The 24446-nt window shown below is 40.4% G+C and overlaps 1 protein-coding gene across 1 annotated transcript; it reads left to right on the top strand.

Moving 5' to 3' along the window:
• Positions 1-2725: 2725 nt before the first annotated feature.
• On the top strand, positions 2726-21194 carry kcng2 (potassium voltage-gated channel, subfamily G, member 2). The gene is made up of 2 exons (XM_069681849.1): positions 2726-3514; positions 20160-21194. Exons 1-2 carry the CDS (start codon positions 2726-2728, stop codon positions 20985-20987), a joined length of 1617 nt encoding a protein of 538 aa, XP_069537950.1. The 3' UTR covers positions 20988-21194.
• The last annotated feature ends 3252 nt before the right edge of the window (positions 21195-24446 follow it).

Below are 24446 nucleotides of genomic sequence, written 5' to 3'. Positions count from 1 at the left end.
ATTGGATTTCTATATATCTTATTTCAGGGGATGTGAAAGGAGTCAATCTTCAGTGACTGACACATTTCACTGTTTGATCAAAATGTGATGAAAGTGTCAGATTCCGCAAAAACAGCAGGAAGTCAGTGATCACTGTCATGGTGTCAAAAACTCAACAAGTAGCTTTTTTCTTGATCTTGATGGTCCTTTTTTGATCTAGCTTTTTTGGTTGTATCCAACTTTCTTTAAAAAGCATTTAAGTTACTAAGACCAATGTATCGTCAGCAGTCGCTCCTTGTGTTTTATATAGTGTATTAGGTAACAATAATAAACATTTCGGTTACACATAAGTGTAAGTGGGCCAGCTGAACGAGTTGTTAATGTGCACATTTTCACAGGAAGGCTACAACATATGATGTTGGAAAACAATACCACAGTGAATGGGCTATCCGGCCATGACGAATATCATGTCTTTCACAAGCAGCAGAAGCATGTCCATCAAGCCATTAGCCAAGTTGTGTTTATTCCAATTTTAATTTTGTAGTTTAACTCATATTCAGAACTGTCAGACTGTGTTTAGGGCTAAAATGTACCAGCATTTCTTTGAGACCTGCTTTCAATTTTTCCATTGCTTGCTCTATGGTCACTATTCTTCTTAACAGAACAATAATGAGAAATCGTGGCCTACCCTCAAGGAACGCAAAACTGGACAAAACAGACTTTCAAACAGACTTAAGCCAGGGACACATCGGATGTGGAAGCGCTGCGAAGCGACTTTCGTCGCGCGAGCAGGAGCACTTCTGTTCACACCAGACACGCATTTCACCGCGCCGGTCGACAGGCGCCTCTGCTCCTCAGCTGTCGTTTACTCACATTTGAAGCTGTTTTTTCATCATGCTCTCTCTCTCTTGCTCTCTCTCTCTGTTTGCGCGTGTGTTTTGACACCCCGCCCCCACCCCCCACCCCCTGCAGCCAGCCCACTTTGTGTCTCTCTCTTTCTTGTGTGTGTGTGTGTGTGTGTGTGTGTGCGCGTGCATGCGTGCGTGTATCTTCATCTCTCTCGAGCTCTGTTTAGATACTGACAAATATATAAAAGCACACAAATATAACATCGCAATTGTCAATCGCGGTGTTTTATTTTGAAAATTGTTTTAATTTTGAAAATTGACCGGATTCTCTCGTTGTTTCATGTGTGACTTCCTGCCAGGATTGACGCGATCGCTCGGCCGCGGAGGTGCGCGCCGCGGCGCGTCTGGTGTGAACGACACAATCATTTAACATGGGCGCTGAAAGGAAACTGGCTCCGCTTCCGCGTCCGGTGTGTCCCCGGCGTTAGGAAGACATTCGTAAGATGTCACTCACACATATAATAGACATATGAGCCTGTACAAAGTGATCAGTTGTCCACACACAAGAAAAAGTCTCTCCTTTTTATGCCTCCATGCTGGCGAAAGCCGTGGCCTTATGTTTTCGGGTTGTCTGTCCGTGACTAGCTGGCAGAGGCATACAACCGCAAGGTGGTTATTCTAGTTTCTTTGTGCTGTCGGTTCTTAAATTCATACATTTTTATTGCGTTACCATTATAGCCACAAGAAAGTTTTACCACTAAAACCAAAAGTACGTAAATCAAACACAAAGCTGAAACTTAGTGCAGCATCAGCATGTCAGGAAAAGTAACCGTATGGATTTGGTTAATAGCTGTTAGAATGTGGACAGTGACTCTATATAGTCAGCTTTACAGAAGTCGTCCTTTTGATCCTCAGAGTAAAGACTATTTTTCATGTTGACATGAAAGCCTGGTGTGAATAATACATTGTCACAGAGGCTGCGTGTTTGTATAAAATGAAAAATGAATAAAGCATTACCACATACATTAAACATTGAACATATGTTTACTTCACGTGTGGTTTGAAGCATTTGATACTTTCCTTTTGTTTGTATCTAGCTGCTCATCGTGCTGTGATTAGACCCAAATTAGTGTGTTGATTTACTTGACACATTGCTGTCTCATTCAAGAACTTGCTGATGCAGTCAACAGGAAAACCACTTTGTTTTGACTTGTGCATCTTCTTAAACAGGCTATTAAAGAATTTAAATGGCTGTGTCCTTTTTTCAGTCTAACCAGAGAAGTGTTACACTGGTGATAAGCAACACCAGTGTCTATTTTAGACTTGCTGGCTCTCTGTTCCCTTAAAGGCCAGTTCTGTCAAGGTTGTGTCAAGGATGTTCGTTTGATGTTGGTCAACAGCGTGGACTTGAAAAAGAAAAGTTGTGAGTATGTACTTCGCCTCAATGAGTGGATGTTCTAATCTGGGTGATTCAATTGGGATGAAATCAATTTAGCAGTGAACAGGCCTTAAGAAAGTGCCAAGATAGTTAATCATGATGGCCCTATACTTTTAATGTCCTTATGAGAGGATCCAAACCTGCCTCCTTTCTCACCTTTAAACACTTGGTTAATGGCTATCTGAAGAGGGCAATTATGTTTATGTTTTTACAGGTTACGGAAGTTGACAGACACATTCTCGCCAATTCCGCCTTTAGAACTTGTGGACAAAACTCAGCCCTGAAAACCTAAATGTTTAGTAAAAGCACTGAATAAATGTTACATGTCTTTTTTTTTATCGTCCTGCAGAGACGTCCTGTGTTGCTGAATGGGTGACAAGCTCCCAGTCACCTCACATACTCTGTGAAGCTCCCTTCCATCGCATCGTGCAGGACAGGGTCCCCCAGCATAGTAGCAGGAATGTACCAGGAAGTGGCATTCCTGGCTGGCAACACTGAGCATCAGTTCACCCCATATCGCTTCAAACGTGTGGAGAACCCACAAGAGGTCAGCTCCAAGAAGGGTTTGTTCTACAAGCGGGCCCAGCTTCTTCTTCAGCCACAACCTCGCCAACAGGATGGAGATGAGATTGGCCTGGCTGATGGGGCGGCCATTATCAACGTGGGGGGGATCAAGTACCGCATCCCCTGGTCCACACTGGAGGAGTTCCCCCTGACCCGTCTGGGTAAGCTGCGCAGCTGCAGCAATGAGGCTGAGATCATGGATCTGTGCGACGACTACGACGGCAGCCGCAATGAGTATTTCTTTGACCGAAGCCCGTCTGCTTTCCGCACCATCGTCAGTTTCTTAGCAGCCGGGAAGCTGAGGCTGCTGAGGGAGATGTGTGCACTGTCCTTCCAAGAAGAGCTGCTGTACTGGGGAGTGGAGGAGAACAACCTGGACTGGTGCTGCCTCAGGAAGCTACGGCTGAGGCAGGAGGAGTACAAGGAGCAGCAGAGGCTGGAGGAGGAGGAGGCCGAGCTCACCTCTCCACAGTCCTGTGATGAGAGCCAGCAGCTTCCTGGAGTGTTGGCGCCGGAGGAGACCCGTACGGGGGGCTGCATGCGAAGACTGAGGGACATGGTGGAGAACCCCCACTCAGGCCTGCCAGGGAAGATCTTCGCCTGTTTGTCAGTGATATTTGTAGCAATCACAGCTGTGACGCTGTGTGTCAGCACCATGCCAGACCTCAGAGAGGAGGAGGAGAGGGTGAGTTCACTCCGTCTCTTCTCTAATCACTTTCAGTGATAACTTGTCCCTTTGCCCCATTAACAGACTCAATCAGACACAATGTCCAAACTCATCTGGTTCCGTAATTCAGTTTGAAGAAGTACCTTCTTACGGTTACAGCACATGTTTTATTCAGCAAAAGAAGCAGCATTCAGCTTTAGAATCATTTATCAACCATTGTCATTCACACAAAGGCTTCAGAACAAAACATCTTGGAATATTGTAGGTAAGACTGGAACAAATTACAAGTTTTATTTAAGTTGAAAAAGACACTAATGTAATATCTAATATTATGGCTCCTGTGGGCAAGAATGCCCTTCTGAACTGCACAACAAAGTTAAGGAACAGACTTCATGATCATGATAGGAACAGATTTTGAAGATAACCATTCCTGTTATACAACACACATACCTATAAACTGGAGGCACCCCGGTCTCAGGATTCCTTTTCTTCCCCACAGCAGCCTCGGGGATGTGAATGCTTTACAGCTGCTACAGTAGAATTCAGATTATGTTGATGCAGCAGCCCACATACAGAGTCTTCCTGGGCTTTATTGTAAATCATCGTGACAGAGGCGAAGGCTCAGGGACATCGAGGCTTCCTCTCCATTCACCTGAATGCCACATTATTATGTTGCTCCCCTCACTGTTTCTGCAGCATAAAGTCCTTCATGGCAACATGAAATCCGTGTTCTCTCAAATGTCTGCGGTAATTGACAGTGCACACACAACACCAAGATGAGAAAAAAGCCTGTTTATTTACACATGAATAATCTTTTCTGGGTTTGGGCTTCGGTTCTGTATAATCCCACAGATATTCTCCCCATGCAGTAGATTTTTCTTGACCTGCTTCCAATAATGAATATGAAAAAGGCTTGGATGAATATGAAATCATTGCTCTCATTATTGTTATATAACGATGCAATGATTATGCAAATTGTATCCATGGAGCCTCAATCCGTACAGTATGTGGCTTCTTTACCAAAACCGTATCTAGACCAGCTGACCTGTAAACAAATTGGGAGCTGCAAATGGAAAATACATTGATCCTTATTGTGTTTCTTGTTCACAGTGACGCTCCATTTAAACAGACTAATTTTAACTGCGGTACATGGCATTTTAAAATGCAGCTTTGATGTGCAATCCAAAGATTATAGTGCACACACCAACATTTCTACATAAAAACAAGACAAAACAAAAGGTATTACGCCTGAAGGGGAAGCTGTGAATAGTTCATACCAAAAAATGTGTACATTCTCATTCTTTCTGAGAGTTAGATGAGAAGATCAATGGCAATCTGATGACGGTGTGATATTGGAGCTGGGGAAGAACAGCTAGACTGGCTCTGTCTAGACTGAAAGTAAGATACCTAGCAGCAACACTAGAAAAAAAGAAAGAAAACAGTTAGCCACTGGACTAGTTTCAATCCAAAGTAGCTCTAACCTGCAGAAAGAGAAATTTCGTTATTGACCGAGTCCAACCATGTTTTTTGCATCAGTTTAAATATGTCTTTCCTTTTTCTAGTAACACTTACATTGATGAAGACACTTGCAATGTTTTATAAAAGATTTAGTATTACTGATAGGTTGTTTAAAACTCTGATATACACATTCTCAGCTCTTTCATTTTTCTGATGGCTTCTTTAGGAGCAGCCTGTATCTGCCCAAAGCGTTGTTATTTATCCTGGGCTCTCTTTTTCAAGAAAAGTTGACAAAATGGTCTTACAGTCACCCAATGGCAAGAAAATGTCTTAGTTCGCACCATCCGTCAGAATTCATGTTGTCTTTTCATCATGGTGAGGTTTTCCAGCTCTGGTACTGTTGTGCCTACAGGAAACAAAAGTAATACCTAACCTCACCTCACTGCTCTATTGGCAGGGGTGGACAGTAATGAAGTACTATACTGTACATTTTTTGAGTATCTGTACTTAAGTATTATTTTTTGGGGAAATGTTCTCATTTCTTGCTACTTTTGCTCTGAAGTCAGCTGAGGAATTTTCTTTTCTAAAATCCAAAAGACAATAAACTGTGTTCTTGTAGTTCTGCGTGTGGTTTGTCTAAGTGGTGTTAGTGTACCCATACCTATACCTTGCACGTCTCCATGGTTGAATGCAGTAGTGTGACCAAGTCTCAAGTCATTTGGTCTGAGTCTCAAGCAAGTCTCAAGTCATTTTTTCTTGGGCAAGTCAAGTCAAGTCAAGTCACAGGTTATGTCAAGTCAAGTCAAGTCGAGTCCTTAGTTAAGGCAAGTCAAGTCCCAAGTCAAGTCACTTTTTTTCCACCCAAGATGCAGCACTCTTACCTGTAGTATCGTTCTTTTTAAAGAGAAAAGACAAGGTATTAGCCCATCTAACTATGATATTATTGGGCAAATTTATATAACCTGTTCAAAAGGTATGACAATGAATTGTATCTGTATTATCTTGACACAGACGCAGCTATGATGATGGTCTGCTCTGAGACCGTATTGAGAAGTAATGAGAACGACTGATTAGGCTTCTCTTTGGGGAATAACATCAGGTAGCGGGGGGCTTTGGTGTTGTGTGTTGCCATAACGAGGAGTTTAATTGACAGCCAGCCATCCAATCATGACAATCACATACTCTGAAACTTTGTGAGTCGTCCAATCATGATTCCCAGTTTGCGCTGCTTACATACTTGATACAGAAACTTGACAACTGAATTTTATCATTTCATATTGAACAGCTAACATTCAAACTTATAAACACACTCAAGTCATCCTAGTCATCAAGCCTCAATTCAAGTCAAGTCTCAAGTCATTAACTTGCAAGTCCAAGTCAAGTCCCAAGTTATTTATTTTTTGTCAAGTCAAGTCGCAAGTCATCAAAACAGTGACTCGAGTCGATTTGAGTCCAAGTCACCAAGTCTCAAGTCCACATCTCTGGTAAAATCGTAGAGCAAACGCAGAGCAAAAGGATAGCGATTCTGACATTTTCCCTGGTCATCAGGTATTTTTGGTTGTTCCTGTTATTGTTCCTATTATTTTGGAGCTGCAAATCTGGAATCTGTAGCATTTGAGTTTCAGAATGTACACCAATGTTTTGTTGACTGCACTCATGTGTTGTGAAAACACAACCATGTTTTGAGATTTTTTTAAAAAGTAGTTTATTTTTAAAAGCAAGTACTCCAGTACTTTAACTCAAGTAATAATTTGACTGAGGAACTTTCACTGGTATTGGAGTAATATTTGACCAGGAGTATCTATACTTAGAATCAGGTAATGAAGTTGTGTACTTTCTAATAAACACCACTGTTTATTAGCAATTAGAAAAATACATTCAGGGTCTACTGTTACATTTAAAGCTAAGTTCAGTTAAATTAGCTTTTTGTAAATATCTGACAACATACCAAAGCTGCAATATTTAGGTAGAAAAAAAGATGATGCTTATACCATCAGTCTCTGGTCTCTAATTAGGGCTGAAAGTGAGAGCAGATCCCATCCACTTGTTGCTGCATTAAGCTTTCATCTTGCACCAGAGAAATATTTCTACCTCCGGCTTTTGTTCCCACTAACTACACATGTTGTCACAGGCTGTGACAAGCGGAGCAAAAAAAGCATATTAAAGCTGACGATGTCATCCTCCCGAGTCTATTCATGTCCTTCTTCGCCTTGGAGATGTTAGAAGGCCTCAGAGATCTGGCTCCATAGTGTCTTTGTGTTGCACTAATTCACCTCCTGAATGACTTCAGCAGACCAGAGTATGATTAAAGAAGAACCCTGCAGCTTCCTCTGTCAGAGATATGTCTTCATCAGCGGGGGGGAGGGGGTTGTTAGCAAAAAGTGCTTCAAAGGGAAAATCAATGAGGACAACAAAGCGAGTGAAAGCTCAAAGCAGACCAGCTGAAATATGATCTCATTTTTATCTTTAATTAAGTGTCATATGTCATTAGACGCCTGTATGACTCTGTAGCTTTGATTATTTAATTATTCAAAGAGTAACAGGTGTGATAAGGGACACGCTGTGTTTTATACTCTAGATGACAAAAACAATGTCATTTTGGCACCAATTAACCACCACACACTCCTCATAAAAGTGACTTTCTCTCCTCCTCTCCTGGAGAACTCTGGTGTGCTTCATTAGCAGTGAGAAAAAAAACAGAACCTGATGGTTACACTCAAGCACAAGGGTTAATGGGTATAATAAGGTAGCTGTGTCACTCTTGGAAATCTACATAACAAAGGGAGACAAACCACAATCTGCCACTTTTTCACACAATCTTAACTGACAAACGCTGGAGACTGAAATTAAAAGAAAGTGTCCACCACAGAAGCCAAAGTCAGTTAGTTTGAGAAGAAACATCTGTAACAAAAACTTTGCTTTGTACAAAAACTATTTGTAAGTACACTCACCGCCTCAGGCTGTCTGGAAATTGTTGCATGTGTTCTATCTCATAAAACAAATAAAGCATAAATTAGACACAAAGAAATCTCGGACACCGGTGAACGTGCCGGGCGGTAAGCAATAAACGACTTCCCGTGAAGACTTCCTTTTCCACGTGCTGCATTGTTACAGAAAGAGAAACCGTTTTCTTGTGATTTACTTGTTATTAACGGGTCTTAACTTTGCCGATATTTCAACATCATGATGCAGATTTGTAAGAAGTAAAAATTCAAGCTTTGTCAGGTCTGTCCTCAAGAGGAGAAGAAAACTTTTAAAAAACGCTTGTTTGTTGAACGGAGGTCGGATCGATCTGATGCATTCAAGGAAGTTGGGAAATCTGAATGCTAAACGGCTTTCGTGAGACAGGGTCCGGGGAATTCATCTCAAGTTAAATTTTAGATATAGAATGGATTGTTAGCTGAACTTACATGCAGATGTCTGTTTATAGAGATTAATAAGAAGCTAAATTGTCAGATCACGCTGATGGGAGCCGGGATGGCATTACGGCGGATTATGTTCCGCCTGCTTTTGCTCTCCTCACGGACAGTTTTTTTTGGATATGCTGATACGTGATTGGTCAATATTACTCGGACTACAAGCGTAGTTCAAATGGGAACCAGAACACTTGCCTTCCCGGAAATCCACGTCCCTGCGTACAGATTCTCCTATGTAGACTATTCTATTATGTGGAATCTGTAAATAGAGATCAGACACACAGTAAACTTCCTCACGATGGCTCGATAAGAAAAAGACAGGTGTGATAGTGCCTCATGATCCCCTACTGTTTCCATGCAGCAGTCATGGTATGTTCCATAGTGTCAAACAGGAATTGACTGTGGAGCGTCTCCTCTCCTTCTTACCATGTTAGGAGACGAGTTTGTCCGAGCTGATGTATGCCCTCCGTGAGCGAGCCTTGCTTCTTGTATTGTCCTTATCCGCTTATGTCAAGCACAGCATTTAAGAAGCTGAACACTTTCATGAATCCAGCTCAACTTGGTGAATTGCTGGTGCTAATTAACACATCCCTTTCACTGGAGTCCGCCCACTCATCCCCCTCTGTTACACAGCTTCCTAATATCCATTAGCTTTGATAGCCAGTCATTTACATCTGCTCAGATCTCCCTATGCTTATGAAGCTAATGAAATCAACATTTCCTTGGATACCCGTTTATATATTGTAATATATTGTTTATGTTATTATCTAAAATGTTTTGGCTTCAGTTTTGGCTCCAGTGTAGACAGTATGAATGCAGCTGCACTTCATGTTAGATAAACATAAACCCACTTGACTTCCTAGCTTTTAATTGTAACTGCGACATTTGCAATTAAAAAGCTTCTGATTTGAATTATTAAACATTGTTTATAAAATTATTTTTTTGCTTGTTTGTTTTGCAAAGAATTGGATATTTAAACATCATGCAGTGAATAATTGGTATTAGTAGTTACTTGTAGTCCCTTCCCTGCTGTTTGGATAAGTTCCATTTTCACTCTGCTTGTAACTCTAGTTTTGGTGTCCAACAACTCCTAAAAGAAAATATGGTTCTTAAGCTGCTAAATACTTTCATATTATCATAGGCTCATTGCTTACTTTTCCCATCTGCTGTTTGGTAATGTGCAGGTGTAGAGTGGCTTTCGGTGCTTTTCATTGGAGGCAGCTGCCTGCTGTCCGGGTGAAATAATACTTTGAGTTTAATGAGAGTTAATTTCCTAACTCCCAAGGGACAATATGTGTTTTTAGCTGCTAGATGCTACAACATGTTCACTAGATAGTAACTGACTTCGTCTCCCTGCTGTTTAGTGATGGGCAGGTCGCGTACCGTTGGTTACAGCTGCCTGCTGTGGGTGAAAACCATGCTTTGTTGGCTGTTAGTGAACCAAAACAATGTAGTTAGGGAACACTTTTTAGAGCTGAAGAGAACAGTAATGTCAAGTGAGTATTCTCTGTTGGTCTGTCAGCAACAGAGACCTCTTTCACATACCAAGCCATGCAAGCTGTGGGCATGTGGATTCCAACCTCAGTGAAATTGTTGTGAAACAGGAGGGCAATGCAACATAAATCCAGGATGCGGACAGCTTTATGCACTCGGTCTTTTGAGCTGGAGAAGAGTTCGGGCACAAACCAGAAGTTTTTAAAAAGCTGCCTTGAATGGAAAGCACTTAGCCTGGCTGTCTAATCTAATGTGGCTCTTAGTAAGGCATTCAGTGGCTGGGAACCCTCCCTCTTTCCACCATTTCTCTCACACACACAAGGAAAAAAACAGAAGCTATAATGCATTTCATGGCCCCTCTTCCACACTCTCTGAATGAATAGAGGATTCAACATATCAAGTGTTTTGTCGATTTCTTTCCTCAGAATTGCTGTTCCATAAGCATCTTTGAAAACTGCGTTCTTGTCCCATTTATCACCAGCACGAGCTCTGGCTATGGATCTAACCTTTCAGTGACTCTACTTGTGCCTCAGAGCTCTATACACTCCATTCTTATGTAAATCCTTGCCACTTTAAAGTACACTCCTACCCCAGTTATATATCAAGAAGAATGATAGAGCCCAGTGTGTGGATGGCTAGAAGACAAATATGTGCAAAAGCGGAATGAAAATACAGAGAATTTTTACTATGGTGAACATATGAGGTGAACATCACTCATTCCTTCTGTCTGTGTGTAAGAATACTGCTGTTCAGGAGCAAACTAATGCGCAATCCATCATGGTGCTGATGATTTATGTTTGCTGAATAATTTCTGGTGAGTCGAGGAGTGATTTATTTCTAAGTACAAATTGTAAATCACTATAGGAATATTTGCATTTATGCTAGAACTTCAAAAAACCCTGTCTGCTGTCAGTATTAATGTACAGGAATAGGAAGATTGGACAAGTACTACTATGTGGAGTGGTTCTTCAAGCCCAGCTGCAAAAACTACTATGCTTTACAAAAAAGCAGGCAATGTCAATTTTTTTGTAATATCATATTTTTTTCAACATTTATATTAAATCATATTACTTCAGATATTGTCAAAGGGAAAAGCCCTCCAAGACTCAATATCAAATCCTGCAGCTCTGCTTTTCACTGAAGTTGATTCCAGTAGCTCTAACCTTGCCTGTATAACACTGTAGCAAGCTTAGACTAAGTGAAAGTGAATATATACCATTTGGGCCAGCACCAAAAGCCGTCAAGTATCTGAGTAATTTTTTGGGGATTTTATAATTTATATTATTATAATTTTTTTATTTTACAAAAGAAAATGTTACAATTAATTATTTTAATATGCTTGCTTGAAAATCAGGCTTGATGTCTTTTGACCAAAGTAATTTAATGCAGCAACTTTATGTACATTTGTTTTTTTCTCATAATCCTTGATTTTACTTTTGAGCAGTTGTACAGTTGAATCATACTCATAAACAATCATTATCAAGTTTTGTCCTTTGCTGTAGAGACTTTTACTCAACAGTTGTGTGAGGCACTTTTGCACGCAGGACTTGTATCTGCATTTGTTTCAGACTCTTTCTGTCCCTTGTGATCATGTAATTATTGATAAAGGTGACTTGGTAGAAAAAAGTGACAAAAGTTTCTAAGTGTCTGACTACAAGAGCAAATACCAGCTTTTCTATTTTAAAAGTTTAGAAATGTAAACCACCAATAGATTGTGGAACATGACTTTACTGCTACGGCTACATTCAAGCTTTTACATCCACAGGTTTTTTTTTCACTTTCCTTCATTTGTTTCAGCAAGCTGGTGCATGACCATTATTAACCTAAGAGCCTAAAAAACAGAAAGTTAAAGAGGTTAAATAATTATTTCTTCAGCCCTTTGGTTACTTACCTTTAACAGAGAATGCTTCAGTTGAGCTCGCTCTAATTGCTCCTCTGGGCAGAGCTGCAAGCACACCCAGCTGAACAGCCTCTCAACACATGAGGAGGAACGCCATTGACTTTAAGTATTAGAAAATCCCTCTCCTGTTACCATAGAAGCATTTGCATTAGTAAACATGGCAGCAGGAGTAGTCTGTTTGTCATTAAATTAAACAATGTCCTGTAAAGCCAAATAAATCCTAAATACCTTTTCCAGTGTTGCCACAAAATACACACTTTACTGTATGAATAAGATCGTCGATAGATGTGCACAGTGGTGCTGAAATCTAATGAAAACCTTCCCTTCCTAGAACTTAATGTGAATAAAACTCTGCCTTTAATGGGTTTAAAACCATTTACTCGTTGCATAATCACAATAAACCAAAATTCAGCTCTTTCCCCTGCTGTCCGTCAGTTACAGTGTTGTATTAACACATAGGGATTTATAAGTGAGAGTATATACTGTACTTGTCAGACATCAGCCATCAATATCAGTGATACTCAGGATTAGGTTAGATCAGATGAAACTATAATGGCCCCCATGGGGAATTTGTGCTGTCAAAGCAGCAGAGAACATGATATAAATAACAGTGCATGGGCATACATTGTGAAGACACATTGGTCCTATTATTGCAGACTGAAGTGGATGGCCGGTATTCATCTAAACCATTATGGGGTGTACAGATGTGCAATGCATTAATGTGTCCAGTGCAAATGCATAGTGCAAACTAATAGCAGAGCAGTAGATGTAGGCGACATGCATGCATTAAGGTGTGTAGTTTTATGTGTGTGGTGTGTAGGTATGTAGGTTTGTATTCTAAAAGCTGCTTAACATTGCAGAATGCAGGTTGAGAGGGGATAAAATACAGGGGCCAGGGAAGAACAGAGAGCATAGGTCATAAAGCTCCTCTGCACTCCCCAAAGAAGTGACTGTAATAAATACATATTGACAAGCAACAAAACTGCTTGGGTCGGTGCCAATGTGCTGTGAGTGAGTTATACCAGTGTTTGCAGGCCATTGAAAAATAAATAAATTTTCATAATGATGAAAAAATGTGATCACTCTCTGTGGCGGCGATGGGACCTTCTCATCAAGACAATCTTTATTAAAATCTTAAGAAGTTGCAGTTATTTAATTATATAGCTGAGTTATTTGCCTGCTAAACAAGATTCTGCATCCTAATCACACATGCAAACCCCCAGAGACACCGAGGAAATTCACTGAACCTTGTGCTAACTTCACCTGGTTTATAGGGACAAAGTTTAGGAATTACTAATAAGATATTGATTGGTCATTTTTCGAAATGATTACATAGAGAGTAGGTCACTAAGCTATTAACTTAGTGGGTACATAAGTCTTATGTGTCATAATTTGTGTTAAATTACTAAAGCAAGCTCCAATTCCTCCCTGAGGCAGCTTTCTGCAGCTTTTCCTGCCCTTCAGATTTTCTGTCTTCACTTTCCCAGGCATCCTGTTTTTTTCCGATACTCTCAAACCCAACATTCAGTGTCAGAGATTTCATGTTGAATTAAAATAATTTTTAGGTCATGGGAGAAGAATGAAGATGAGGATAGGAAAGTATACTTGACTGACAGTGTATTTACTGACAGTAGATCTGCAGTGGACAGGCATGAGTCCCGGTGCTGACAGTGAAATGTAGCAGGTTAAATAAGCACTAATAGTTATTGAATCCATCGTTAACTGTTGGGGGCAGAAGCCAGTCCCAGCATGCACTGGGTGAGTGGCAGGGTACCCTGGACAGGTCGTCGGTCTTTTACAGGGGTATAAATAGACACAAATGTATTACCTCTATGGGCTGTGTAGTTTCCAATCACAGTAACTGCAACCGGAAGGGACCAGATTTCTTCCTGTGGAAATGAAACCTTGTTAGTATTTGTGTGTTTGAAAAACCATCTGTCTTTTAACTACATTTTTAGCTGTGCATATTGCCTTGCATACTGCTGTTATACAGAAAGAGAAAAAGGCACAAGCATAGCAATTTATTCCCTGGTTTTCGGCTGGTTCACCACTTTGAAATTATATTATGAACAGACAGCAAAAGTCCCTATTAGATGGCTTGTGATAACCTTTGTAATCTGTAAATACAGCTTCATCATTATGATAACATATCAGTTTGTGAGATATCAAATAAACATTTGGTGTACTTTGTGTCCAGGGCTAATTAGGAAATGCCAACATGCTAAATTAAGATGTTGATAATGGTAAACATTATCTGTCAAGCAGCTGTGCTACCTTCTGAGACGCTTCATCTCATTGCCTGCCCTTCTCTTTCACTCCTGGCTCACAGGCTAACCAGATTTAGCAAGCCCAGAAGACTTTAAGCTCTCCTCCGTCAAGAAACTTCTCAAAAAGCTTTGCTATGTAACCCGCTGATGCCACAGCTCACCCTGCCCTGCGTATGTCCTTTTTGCCGGCATGGCAGGCAGGTTGGTCTATTCCAGTCCCAGAGCTCGTTTCAAGCTAACGATAATCGGCCCACACAAACAGTTGCTCAAACAGTGTTGTTAATTTGTCCTATACTCCTCTTGGGGCTCAGAGTAAGAGTGGGCTGCTCTCCAATAGGAAGGTCGGCGGTTCAATCCCAGGCTCCTTCTCCAGTCCCAAATTGCCTCCGGAAGCATAGCCTGTGGTGTTTAAATGAAGTTTATCAGTTGCCTTGGATGGCACTAAATAACGTTTGAATGTGAGTATGAAAAGGTGAATGTGACATGTAGTGTAAAGCGCCTTGACTGGTCAAAAGACTAGAAAGGCGCTATATAAGTGCAGTCCATTTACCATTTACTCTTCTTCCCCTCACTAATGTGATTATTGGTAACTCCATAGTCCCAAACATCCGTTTCACAACTGCATGTGCTGTTACTCAGAAACTCTACCGTTAAAGTAACTGTAAAATATTATCTGTCTTTTTAATCTTCTTAACACTTAAAAAGATTTTAGTGCTTTATGGCAATACAAATGCAAATGTCTGTTTTAAAATTTACTTTATGGATGTAAAAAAGATAAATACACCTTTCCTATTAGCAGTGCCACTTCATGAAAAAGAAAATACGGATATTGCTCAATTCTTAATGACTTAACAACCATATCTAAAACCATTTATTCCCTCCTAGGCTCCTGCCATTCATTACTTACCTAAACAGTGCAGCAGTTGCCCGTCTACAGTGGTTGCAGACACAGTGCAGCAGTAAGACTTCTCACTAAGACTCCATGTAGCAAACGCATCACTCCAGTCCAGGCCGAATTACACTTACTACATATTTGTTACAGAGTTATATTTAAGCTATTGATTACTTGGTCTGGCTTTGCTTTACATTCTAGAAGTTATAACTGTTCTTCTCAGATCAGAGAATCTAATGCTGTCAAAAGTTCCATAAACCAGGCTAAAAACAAAAGGGATCATGCTATTACTCTTTTAACTGCAACGCTGTGGATCAAACTCCCACTCAATATCAGATCAGCTGAGTCAGTGCCCCAGTTTGGGAAGCCTTTAAAAACTCAGCTGCGTAGACAAGCATGCCACTATACTTTGTCTCTTCTCTGTACATGATATTCTTGGAGATATTTTTTATTGTTATTTTTATTTGGTTATATTTCTCTCAGTTTGCTTTTTTGGCTTTGTTGTAGTGATGTATTATATTCTGTAAAAGACCTTATAACTGGGTTTTGAAAGGCGCTTTAAAAATAAACTTCATAATTATTATTTAGTCCTATCTCTTTACCGTCTTTGTGGAAGATAGTATGCCGTCTGCGGTGAGAATTCCACTGAAAAAGGTGTGCAGCTTTTTTATGAGAGATGGGAAAGTTAGTCGGAGTAAGCTTGTCCTTACAGTCTTAAATATTTTTTTATATAGCGCCAAATCAAAACCAAGTTTACAAAAAGAGGTTTAGACCATACTCTATTTGTATTGTTTAGATAGAGACCCAACACGAATCCACCATGAGCAGTGCTTAGCAACATTTGGCAACAGTGGCAGAAAAACTTCCTTTTAACAGGCAGAAACCTCGAGTAGACCCAGGCTCATGTTGAACAACCTTCTGCCTCTCCTGGATGAATCCAGTCGAGGATCCTTGAAGCCTTCTCTCTTGTAAAACCACAACACACTGTCTGAAAAATTAAATGGCAACTACGCGCTCAAATTCTGCTTGGATCTTTTTCAAAACCAGCTTATTTTAAAAAGACGACAGAAGAGTGAAAGTTGTGTCCTCGTTGTGTGTGATGCTGTAGGCCACCAGACATGAGAGAGACCACAGCTCAATGAAGTATGCACAGCCATGTCTCCCAGGCACATTTTCAGTTTAACAACTGAAAAGGCTTCATTCATGTTTGCTAACCAGTTTGTTCGACACATGTGTTGACAAATGTGTTTTTCTTCTGGCACTAGGGCTATGATTTAATGTGGACAGTGCTAAGGTTAGTGGCCAGGAAGAACTACAGGCTCAGCTTGGATTTCTAGTCTCAGCAGAAGTATTTAGCAGAAGAAAGTCAGCTGAGAGAGGCTAAAGCTTTGTCTGGATAAACACTGGATAGTTTATCGTTTCAACTGACTACAATTACCACCAACACTGATTGGACATCTATGTAATATAATTCCTTCTACTTATTTATCTCCATTTAAGTCCAGTGTAGTGGCGCTCCTCCAAGCTTTCCTACAGAAAGAACAGGCTGTAGACATATAGTCAAAAACAAAGTTGTATTTATGTCTAAAACTGTAAAAACACCTCAGTGTATAGCAGTAAATAACTGTTTGCTTTATGTTTAGCTTGTTGGTGATACAGCTCTTTTCATCCTGACTGTAACTGGTTTCAATCTATTTAAATATTTATGACTGAACACACTTGCCTGGCAGCTGATCGTTTCATGTGTGAGAACATCCAATTACATCAGCTAGAGAATAAATCATAATTTCTTTAACTGTTTTTGCATCAGTATTGCATCCAAACATTCCAAACACTGGCAATGCAACCTGATGAATACAATCATAAAACAATCATCTGTTCCCATCGATGGAAAAAGCACTCGCTTGACCGTGAAATCAGGAGGATTCATGCACAATCAGGTTATTGTTCTGTAATAAGATTGTTGCATTTGAGAAGCATTTTGAGATGGTGTCTGGAAGAGAGGGAAAAGTGTTGAAACTCAATCAGGCTGGCAGAACAAACACACACACATTCAGTACACACAGCAGAGCCCAGTGAGGTGGATAAATGAGAGCAGTAAATAAATCCATTAAAAGCATGGGTGTGCCGAAGACACAACCAGCGAGGCACTTGAAGTCCGCCTGTTTATGAATCACACCCACTCCAACTTGTCTGTGGAGATCAGAGGTGAGCCGTTGCTTCCTGCATTGTTTGGTTTACATGCTTGTCTTGTAGCCGTGAAAGGGGTCAGAGTCCCCTGATCGCTGAAACGGATAATTGTGTGCTTTTAATTTGATCCTCTGCACACACATGAGATGCTTTTCAGTGAGAGGGGGTTGGGGGGGAGTGGAAAGTGCAGTCAGCCAGAAACAAAGGCAAGGGATGATATCAGTTGCAATGTGTCACAAGCGAAACAGACTCCACTGTGGACGCTGAAGAGCAGAATGACAGTGAAACATTCTGTTAAACGTGTCACTGAGTGAGCTCCTCAAGGATTTGGACAGTAGCGCTTTATGTTTTGGCTTCAGACTCATATTACTTTGGATCTGACAGGATAGCATGAGGTTGGAGGGTGGATGTCAGATCAATTTGAAATAGTGCTGCAGCAGCAGAGCTTCGAGAAGGCTGTGTTTACTCCTTCACATTTTAGGAAAACTGGTCAAAAGAAACATACTGGGGTAGTTCCCCAAAGGGTCTGCCCCAGGAGCCGAAGACTTAAAGGATTATGGATAACTAAGATGTGAAGAGTGTAATGTGTTAGAATGAGAAATAAAAAAATATTATACTGATAATCGTAGATGTAGCAGAAATATATTGCACTCCAAACTGAATAGAGAGGTAGTTTTAGCAAATCTAATTATACTGAGAAAAACAGTTGCCTCTATAATCTATCCAAATGTTTTTGGCATCAGAAATGGGGGAATTTGAACAGAAAGTGTTTTTGTTTTGAAATGTCTGGTCTAATTTGGCTTAAAATCCCCTAAACATTAAGCTGTGCTCTTAACCTCACAGGTATTTTATCATTTCAAATTTCATAATAAAAGTACAAAGGCTTGTTAGCAGCTGGCCAGGGACTGGAGCTGTGCTGAGGCAGAGCACTGAATCCCTACTGTTCATTTTAATTTAACTATGGAACTCATCCAATGGAGACTTTCTGATGTGATGCTGACTAATAGAAAATATTATTCCTCATCCCCATGCTCTGTCTTACTCTTCTGACGCAGGTTGTGTTTAATTGAGGTATTTTTTATAGAGATTGTTTCCTGTGTGGATGATGGGTTTTATCACTTTTTAATAACCATAACCATTTAATAAAATCGTGACAAAGAATTGTACTTTTTACACTTTTTGCTTTTTCTAAGACATACATCAGACCATTTTGTAAATGGTAAATACACTGTACTTCTATAGCACTTTTCTATGTCCCGACCACTCAAAACGCTTTTATACTACATGTCACATTCACCCATTCACACACTCATGGCAAGTGCCAATGTCCACTTCGACATGTGACTGTAGCAGTCAGGGATCGAACCCCCAACCTTCCAATTGACCGAGACCGACTCTACCACTGACCCACAGCCGCCTCTGTAGAATCTGTTGTGTAGTCTGAGAAATTCAATTATAATAAGATTTCAGTTTAACTAGGGTACAGCCATTCATGCTAGAAGCTATACTACTTACATCAGCATCCTAATAAGCCAACAGTTAAAATACTGGCATGCTTATTTCCTGATATCCATTAGCTATCATCCATTAGAGGAGATTATTTCCTAACGTGATCATCTGAACCATCTCTGCCTCTTTTGTCAGGGGATCAAAGAGGTTTAGTTTGACTCTGCCACCGCAGTAATGATGTAACTAATGAGCATAACACATAAAGCAGCAAATAGAGCTGTACCACTTTGATCTTGAAGATTTTATATACTCAATGTTATAACTTTTTTCTCTTACTTTGCTGTTTATCATTTGAGCCTGACTTAAGCATTGAAGCATCGCTGCTGCTTCAGTGCAAAAACTGCAACTCCAGCGCTGCAGATCAGTGATACAAGGTCCTTAATGGGTTTAGTGGTTTGATGTCTCAAGGGCAAAAAAAACTGGATATATGCAAAGCTAAATGTATTCTCTGAAAAATGCATGAGGTTCAATCTGAGAGGATTTTTTTTTTCTGGTGCGGGAACTTAATGACGTCTCTATGGAGCAAATCTGTTGACTGAGCAAATGCTAAGGGAAATGGTTTGTTATCTATTCACACTTCTGCACATTTACACCTGGAGATTGCACAGCATATGTGGATCTGTCTTTGAAATGTCATGTAATACTTTGGAAAAGCCGTTGTAATCTTTTCACAATCCCCCAGACTTGTTTGTTGTGTGTTGTGGCTCGGGTATTCATGACAAGGCTTCAGAGATTGCGTCCTTAAACATGACGACAGTAGCGAGGCCATTATGGTGATAATGGCTAAAAGATTTTAAAGTTTAAAAAGTGTGATGAAAGTTTTCACCATTGCTTGATAGTATCCATGTATTTACACATTTGAATACATCCACACATAATTAGGTGACACTAATAAAGCAAAGATTATGTTTTGTTCATTAATATAACACTTTAAGTAACTGCAGAAAAATGATCTCACACTTTCTTTTTTTCTGTTTCCCCCAGGGGCGACTTTGACCCAATAACCAAGTAATTATATTTTCAAATATTTATGAACGCTATTCCAGCAGTCTAGAAAAAAATGATTAGGGGAGAATATTTCAGCTGCGGGACTTTTACAAATCCACGTTATGACTGAATCAAAAAGTTAATTCCTTACGTTCAGTTACCCGTTAGTCTGCACCTCTTACAGCTCTCTCCTCTTCATTACTCAGTTGTGATGTTTAAGTCAGAAAGGTTTACTCGATAAGATAATCAAAGCCTTAGTTTTACACTTCATGAATCTTTTAGCAGTTTTTCTGTTATGTTTTGTTCTTTCAAAGAACAGAACACCCTGTTTGTTGTGAGATCAAATGCATCAACCTTTTCTGTCAATGACAAACCAACGCGTCAGGACGCTGGCTTTGAAATAGATTCTTAATTACTGAGTTTCATCCTGCGTTCACGTCAACCTTTATCTGAAGCACTTTCAAAGTGTTGCACACTGAATGGTGTTATTGAGGGTGTGTAATGTAACACAACTCTTAATGTCTGTTTTTATGTGCTTTTTTCTCTGCAGGGCGAGTGCTCCCAGAGGTGCTATAACATCTTTGTGCTGGAGACAGTGTGTGTTGCCTGGTTCTCGTTGGAGTTCCTGCTGCGTTTCATTCAGACGCAGAGCAAGTGTATGTTTCTGCGCACACCTCTTAATGTCATTGATGTGGTGGCCATCCTTCCCTATTACATCACCCTCATCGTGGACTCCCTGTCAGTGGGAGGGAAACCTTCAGGCTCCGGGAACAACTACCTAGAGAAGGTTGGGTTAGTTCTCCGAGTCCTGCGAGCTCTACGGATCTTTTATGTGATGAGGTTGGCTCGTCATTCTTTAGGCCTGCAGACACTTGGTCTGACAGTAAGGAGGTGTACGCGTGAGTTCGGCCTGTTGCTGCTGTTCCTCTGTGTGGCCATGGCTCTTTTCTCCCCACTGGTGTTTTTAGCTGAGAGCGAGATGGGCGCTAAGCAGGAGTTTACTAGTATCCCTGGTAGCTACTGGTGGGCCGTTATCTCCATGACGACAGTTGGATACGGAGACATGGTGCCCAGGAGCATCCCAGGCCAGGTGGTGGCGCTCAGCAGCATCCTGAGCGGCATCCTCCTCATGGCCTTTCCCGTCACCTCCATCTTTCATACCTTTTCCCGCTCGTACTTGGAGCTGAAGGAGGAACAGAACCGAGCACTGAGGCAGAAGCCGGACTCGCAGGACAGCACCAAGTCCCAAAACAGCGAAGACTCTCAGGAGACAGACAGCTATCATGGTATCACGGAGGCCACAGCCTCGACCCTGCTGCGGAGGAAGGCCATGGCTGCTCAGAGGGCAGCTGAAATGAGAGCATCCATGCGAACGTAGCTGATCTGTGTGGCAGCCTGGGAGGCTGTGACACTGAGCCAGGACTTCAAAGTTGACAAGCTGCAGGATTGTGAGCAGGGAGGAGATTTTCCTCTCCGGAGCTTGAGGTCTCTGCTTTGATCGTGTGCACCAGAGTGTATCTGAATTTGTTAAGTTTCACAGAGGACTTGCAGGAGTCTTTCTTTCTCCACAAATTTGACTTCAAAACATGGGTGACTGTACAACTTTCACGATGAAAAAACTGAATCAAATTAGGTTTAAAAAGTCACTGAGACAGTATTCTCACTGACTGCGATTCAGACTTGAGATGTCTGTGCAAAAGGAAAATCGAATTCTAAAAAATCACACTGTTATCGAGACCTCAGACTAATAGTTAATGTTCCCTATGTAGCTGCATTTGAGCGAATTGTTTGAAACAAAAGTGTTTGCTGAAATGCCAGACGTAGTTTATTATAGACGCAAATGCAACATCATCTGCATTCGAACCTAAGGCAACGGAATATAAGTAGTATAGATAAACTGACTGCTTGCTTTTTTACCAAAAGAAGAGCAACTTTTAAAAATATTTTTTGTCTTTTTGCCTAACACAATGGGTCTCATGCATGAATGTTTATTTATTTTTGTCTCATATTTGTTCTTGCACAAAGCAATAAGAATAAATAAAAAAATAAAAAATAAATAATGTCATGGGGGATTCATGAAACATGCGCTGACAGCCAAGTCTGTTCTTACCCACCCGAGACGGGTTGATGAATAACGTTTGATCTTTAATTGGTTGCGCATGCCAGGCAATTTGCATAGGGAATACCCCCTAATATAACCATTTTAGGGCAGCAGACTCAATTGCTATGTGCAAACCACAAAGCAGCAAGCCAATTACATTAGGCAGTCAACATTTGACTCAGACGTTGGCCTGCCAGTGAACAGATTCCACCACTAAGTGGTTATAGGACACCTCCTGATGGGTCTTAAGACGCGGTTTTATAAGCCATGGTAGCATGTTGAAACATACAAATGCAAACTTCTTTAATTTTAACACTAACCAATGAGTCACCCATGCCCAGCAGCATTTTAGTAAAAAACTAGTGATTCTGGGCACCACATTATTATTGAATGAAATATTTCTCCATTGAAGAAGGGAATACAATTTGGAGATGGTGCCTTGACGAACACAAGTACAGTCGATTGCTCAGTTAGTATAGGTAGTCCAGTAATGGCATTAAATCCCTTTTTATCTGGGTCTGCTGAGCAGCAGAGGAAATTGAATGTAGAGTTGTATTAACTGGAAGATACCCTGGAGAACTTAGAGTGGACTGGGTATTGCCAAAGCAGGAAAGCATGAGCCAGGAGTAATTGCAGTGAGGTGAGATGGAGTGGATAACGTAATTTTGTTAAGCTCCAGAAAGTGACCATCTTTAAAAAGAGTCAAAAAGTTTTATTTTATAAATTAAAAAATGATTTCTAACGTTGTCTTCTGTGATTTTATAAAGTACATTTCTTCTTCATCATCATAATTTATATTTCACAGTGCAAAACACAAGTTTGCTTTATTTTCTAATGTGTGGTCCAGGGCACTAAAGTTTTTGATTTTTTGTTTTTGAGGAAGTACTGCATGAGGCCCATTGTATTGTATGTATGTTTAGTATAACCCCTTACTACTAATAATAATATCCTCACTTTTTGAATCTGTAATTACTTAGCCTCCTTGATACTAAAGAAGATTGTGCAGTAGTGAGAGCTACTGTAAGAGAAATGGAGATGATGGTGCGAATTCATATACATCATACACATCCACCTCCTGTCAATAAAACAACAGACCTTATAATACTTCAGAAATTGCAAATCAATTTTAGTCTCACAGGATTTCCTCATGCTATTGCACACACAGCACCTTTTTTTCTTTGACTTGAGTGCCTTGTACTTTGAAGTAACACATGAAAAAAACATTTCCTCAGATTGTTGTCAAGTCTGAAGCCATCAAAGCAGTAAGTGCTTCAGAGTGCAAACAAGGTTCAGATATTTTTAATATGCCAACAGTTATTGTTTAGCCTGTCAGCTCTGAATCGCAGTCACTGGATTAACTGAATCATTAAGCATGGAAACATAACACAGAATACTTAAAACTATTATATCCACAATACTTAGATTTAAGGATGAGGAGTAAATGGGACAATGAGACATCATTTGAATAAAAACACTACTTTAATGGATTTGTGCTGAGCATCATGAATCCATGGAATAAAGATGATAATGAACACACCTCAATGTGAAGAGGCTTTCATTTAACAACCTACAAGGACGCTCTCAAATTTGAAGACACTGTGTGCTGCACTTAGAACATCCTAAATTGGTTTGTGCGGCTTGGTTCATGTTTTCCTCCACATCTGTTATCAATAATAAATGAATTCTGTTTCCAGAAGTGATGTTGGCTCGATGCACCGTAAGTATCATAGATAGTGACAGCTTCCATGAAGTGTTCAACTCAAAGGAGGCTGATCACTGAACTCTTCTGTTCACACAGTTAGTGCTGCGAGGCCAAGCTAAAGATCATGCTGCAATATGAGAAATATAGACCCTGGAGCTTCATCTCATGGCCATGAGCTCAAGCAGTTTGTTGATGACAATGACACTTCAGAGTACTTCTTCAAAACCATGTGTGAATAACAAGTCAGTGAGAGCAAATTTTGAAGGTTTTATAGACACAGACGAGACGACAGGTTCTAGTTTGAAGGCTATTCTCCAAAGATACTGGGCTTAGCATTGATGTATAAGCCGATAAACGGTTTCTTACACATCCAGCAGAAATGGAACGTTTTTACTTAGAGAGGAATTATCTGCCAAGGTCTCCCCCTTTCTAAAACAATGGACCTGGTAAACAAAATCAGTAAAAACACTGTACAAGCAGTTTCATGATAGAAATCAGTGTCTCTTTAACACTGTCAAGCTGCCAGCTAAGCTGCTGCTCACTGTAGCTCATTACTGACTACAATCATTTGTCCCTATAAATGCTTTTGTTAAAACTGACAGTGACATGATTTAAATACTAAAAGTATATAGTCAGTTGTAAATGTCCCACCGTGTCCCACCTGGCGTACAGCCAGCTTGAATAGTAAAGGTAAGACACTAGACTAATGTTGGTTGATACAGGAGTTTGGTGTGGTGCTAGCTGGGAAAAAAAAGGAATGATGGTCAAATATATATAGATATATATTCTGTATATTTAGCAGCCAATTCTGATTAACCTGGATCCGGTAAATCCCTCATAAAGAGATAGGACTGTGCCTTCTTTTACCATTTTTAAAACCAATAAGACATGAGTAAAAATGTAAGAAATAAAGCTTACTACCAGCAAGCTTATTATTGTGCTGGGTTACTGGACTAGAAAAAGAGCCACAGCTGGTATATCTACACTTTAGTATTCCTTCACTGTGCAGGATCATGTGCTGAATGCTTCTACTG

This window comes from Semicossyphus pulcher, unplaced genomic scaffold (assembly GCF_022749685.1).
Source record: "Semicossyphus pulcher isolate SPU_LCO1_2020_fin unplaced genomic scaffold, fSemPul1.0.p SCAF_5, whole genome shotgun sequence".
NCBI lineage: Eukaryota > Metazoa > Chordata > Actinopteri > Labriformes > Labridae > Semicossyphus > Semicossyphus pulcher.
The sequence above is the reverse complement of the archived record's forward strand: the minus strand, read 5'-3'. Positions and strand labels throughout refer to the sequence as shown.

What these genes read in the sequence shown, in the direction of transcription:
- kcng2 (XM_069681849.1), top strand. Translation starts at nt 2,726, where the DNA reads ATGTACCAGGAAGTGGCATTCCTGGCTGGCAACACTGAGCATCAGTTC. An exon ending in TCAGAGAGGAGGAGGAGAGG is followed by an intron (nt 3,515 to 20,159) that starts GTGAGTTCACTC and finishes TTTTCTCTGCAG; the next exon opens with GGCGAGTGCTCCCAGAGGTG.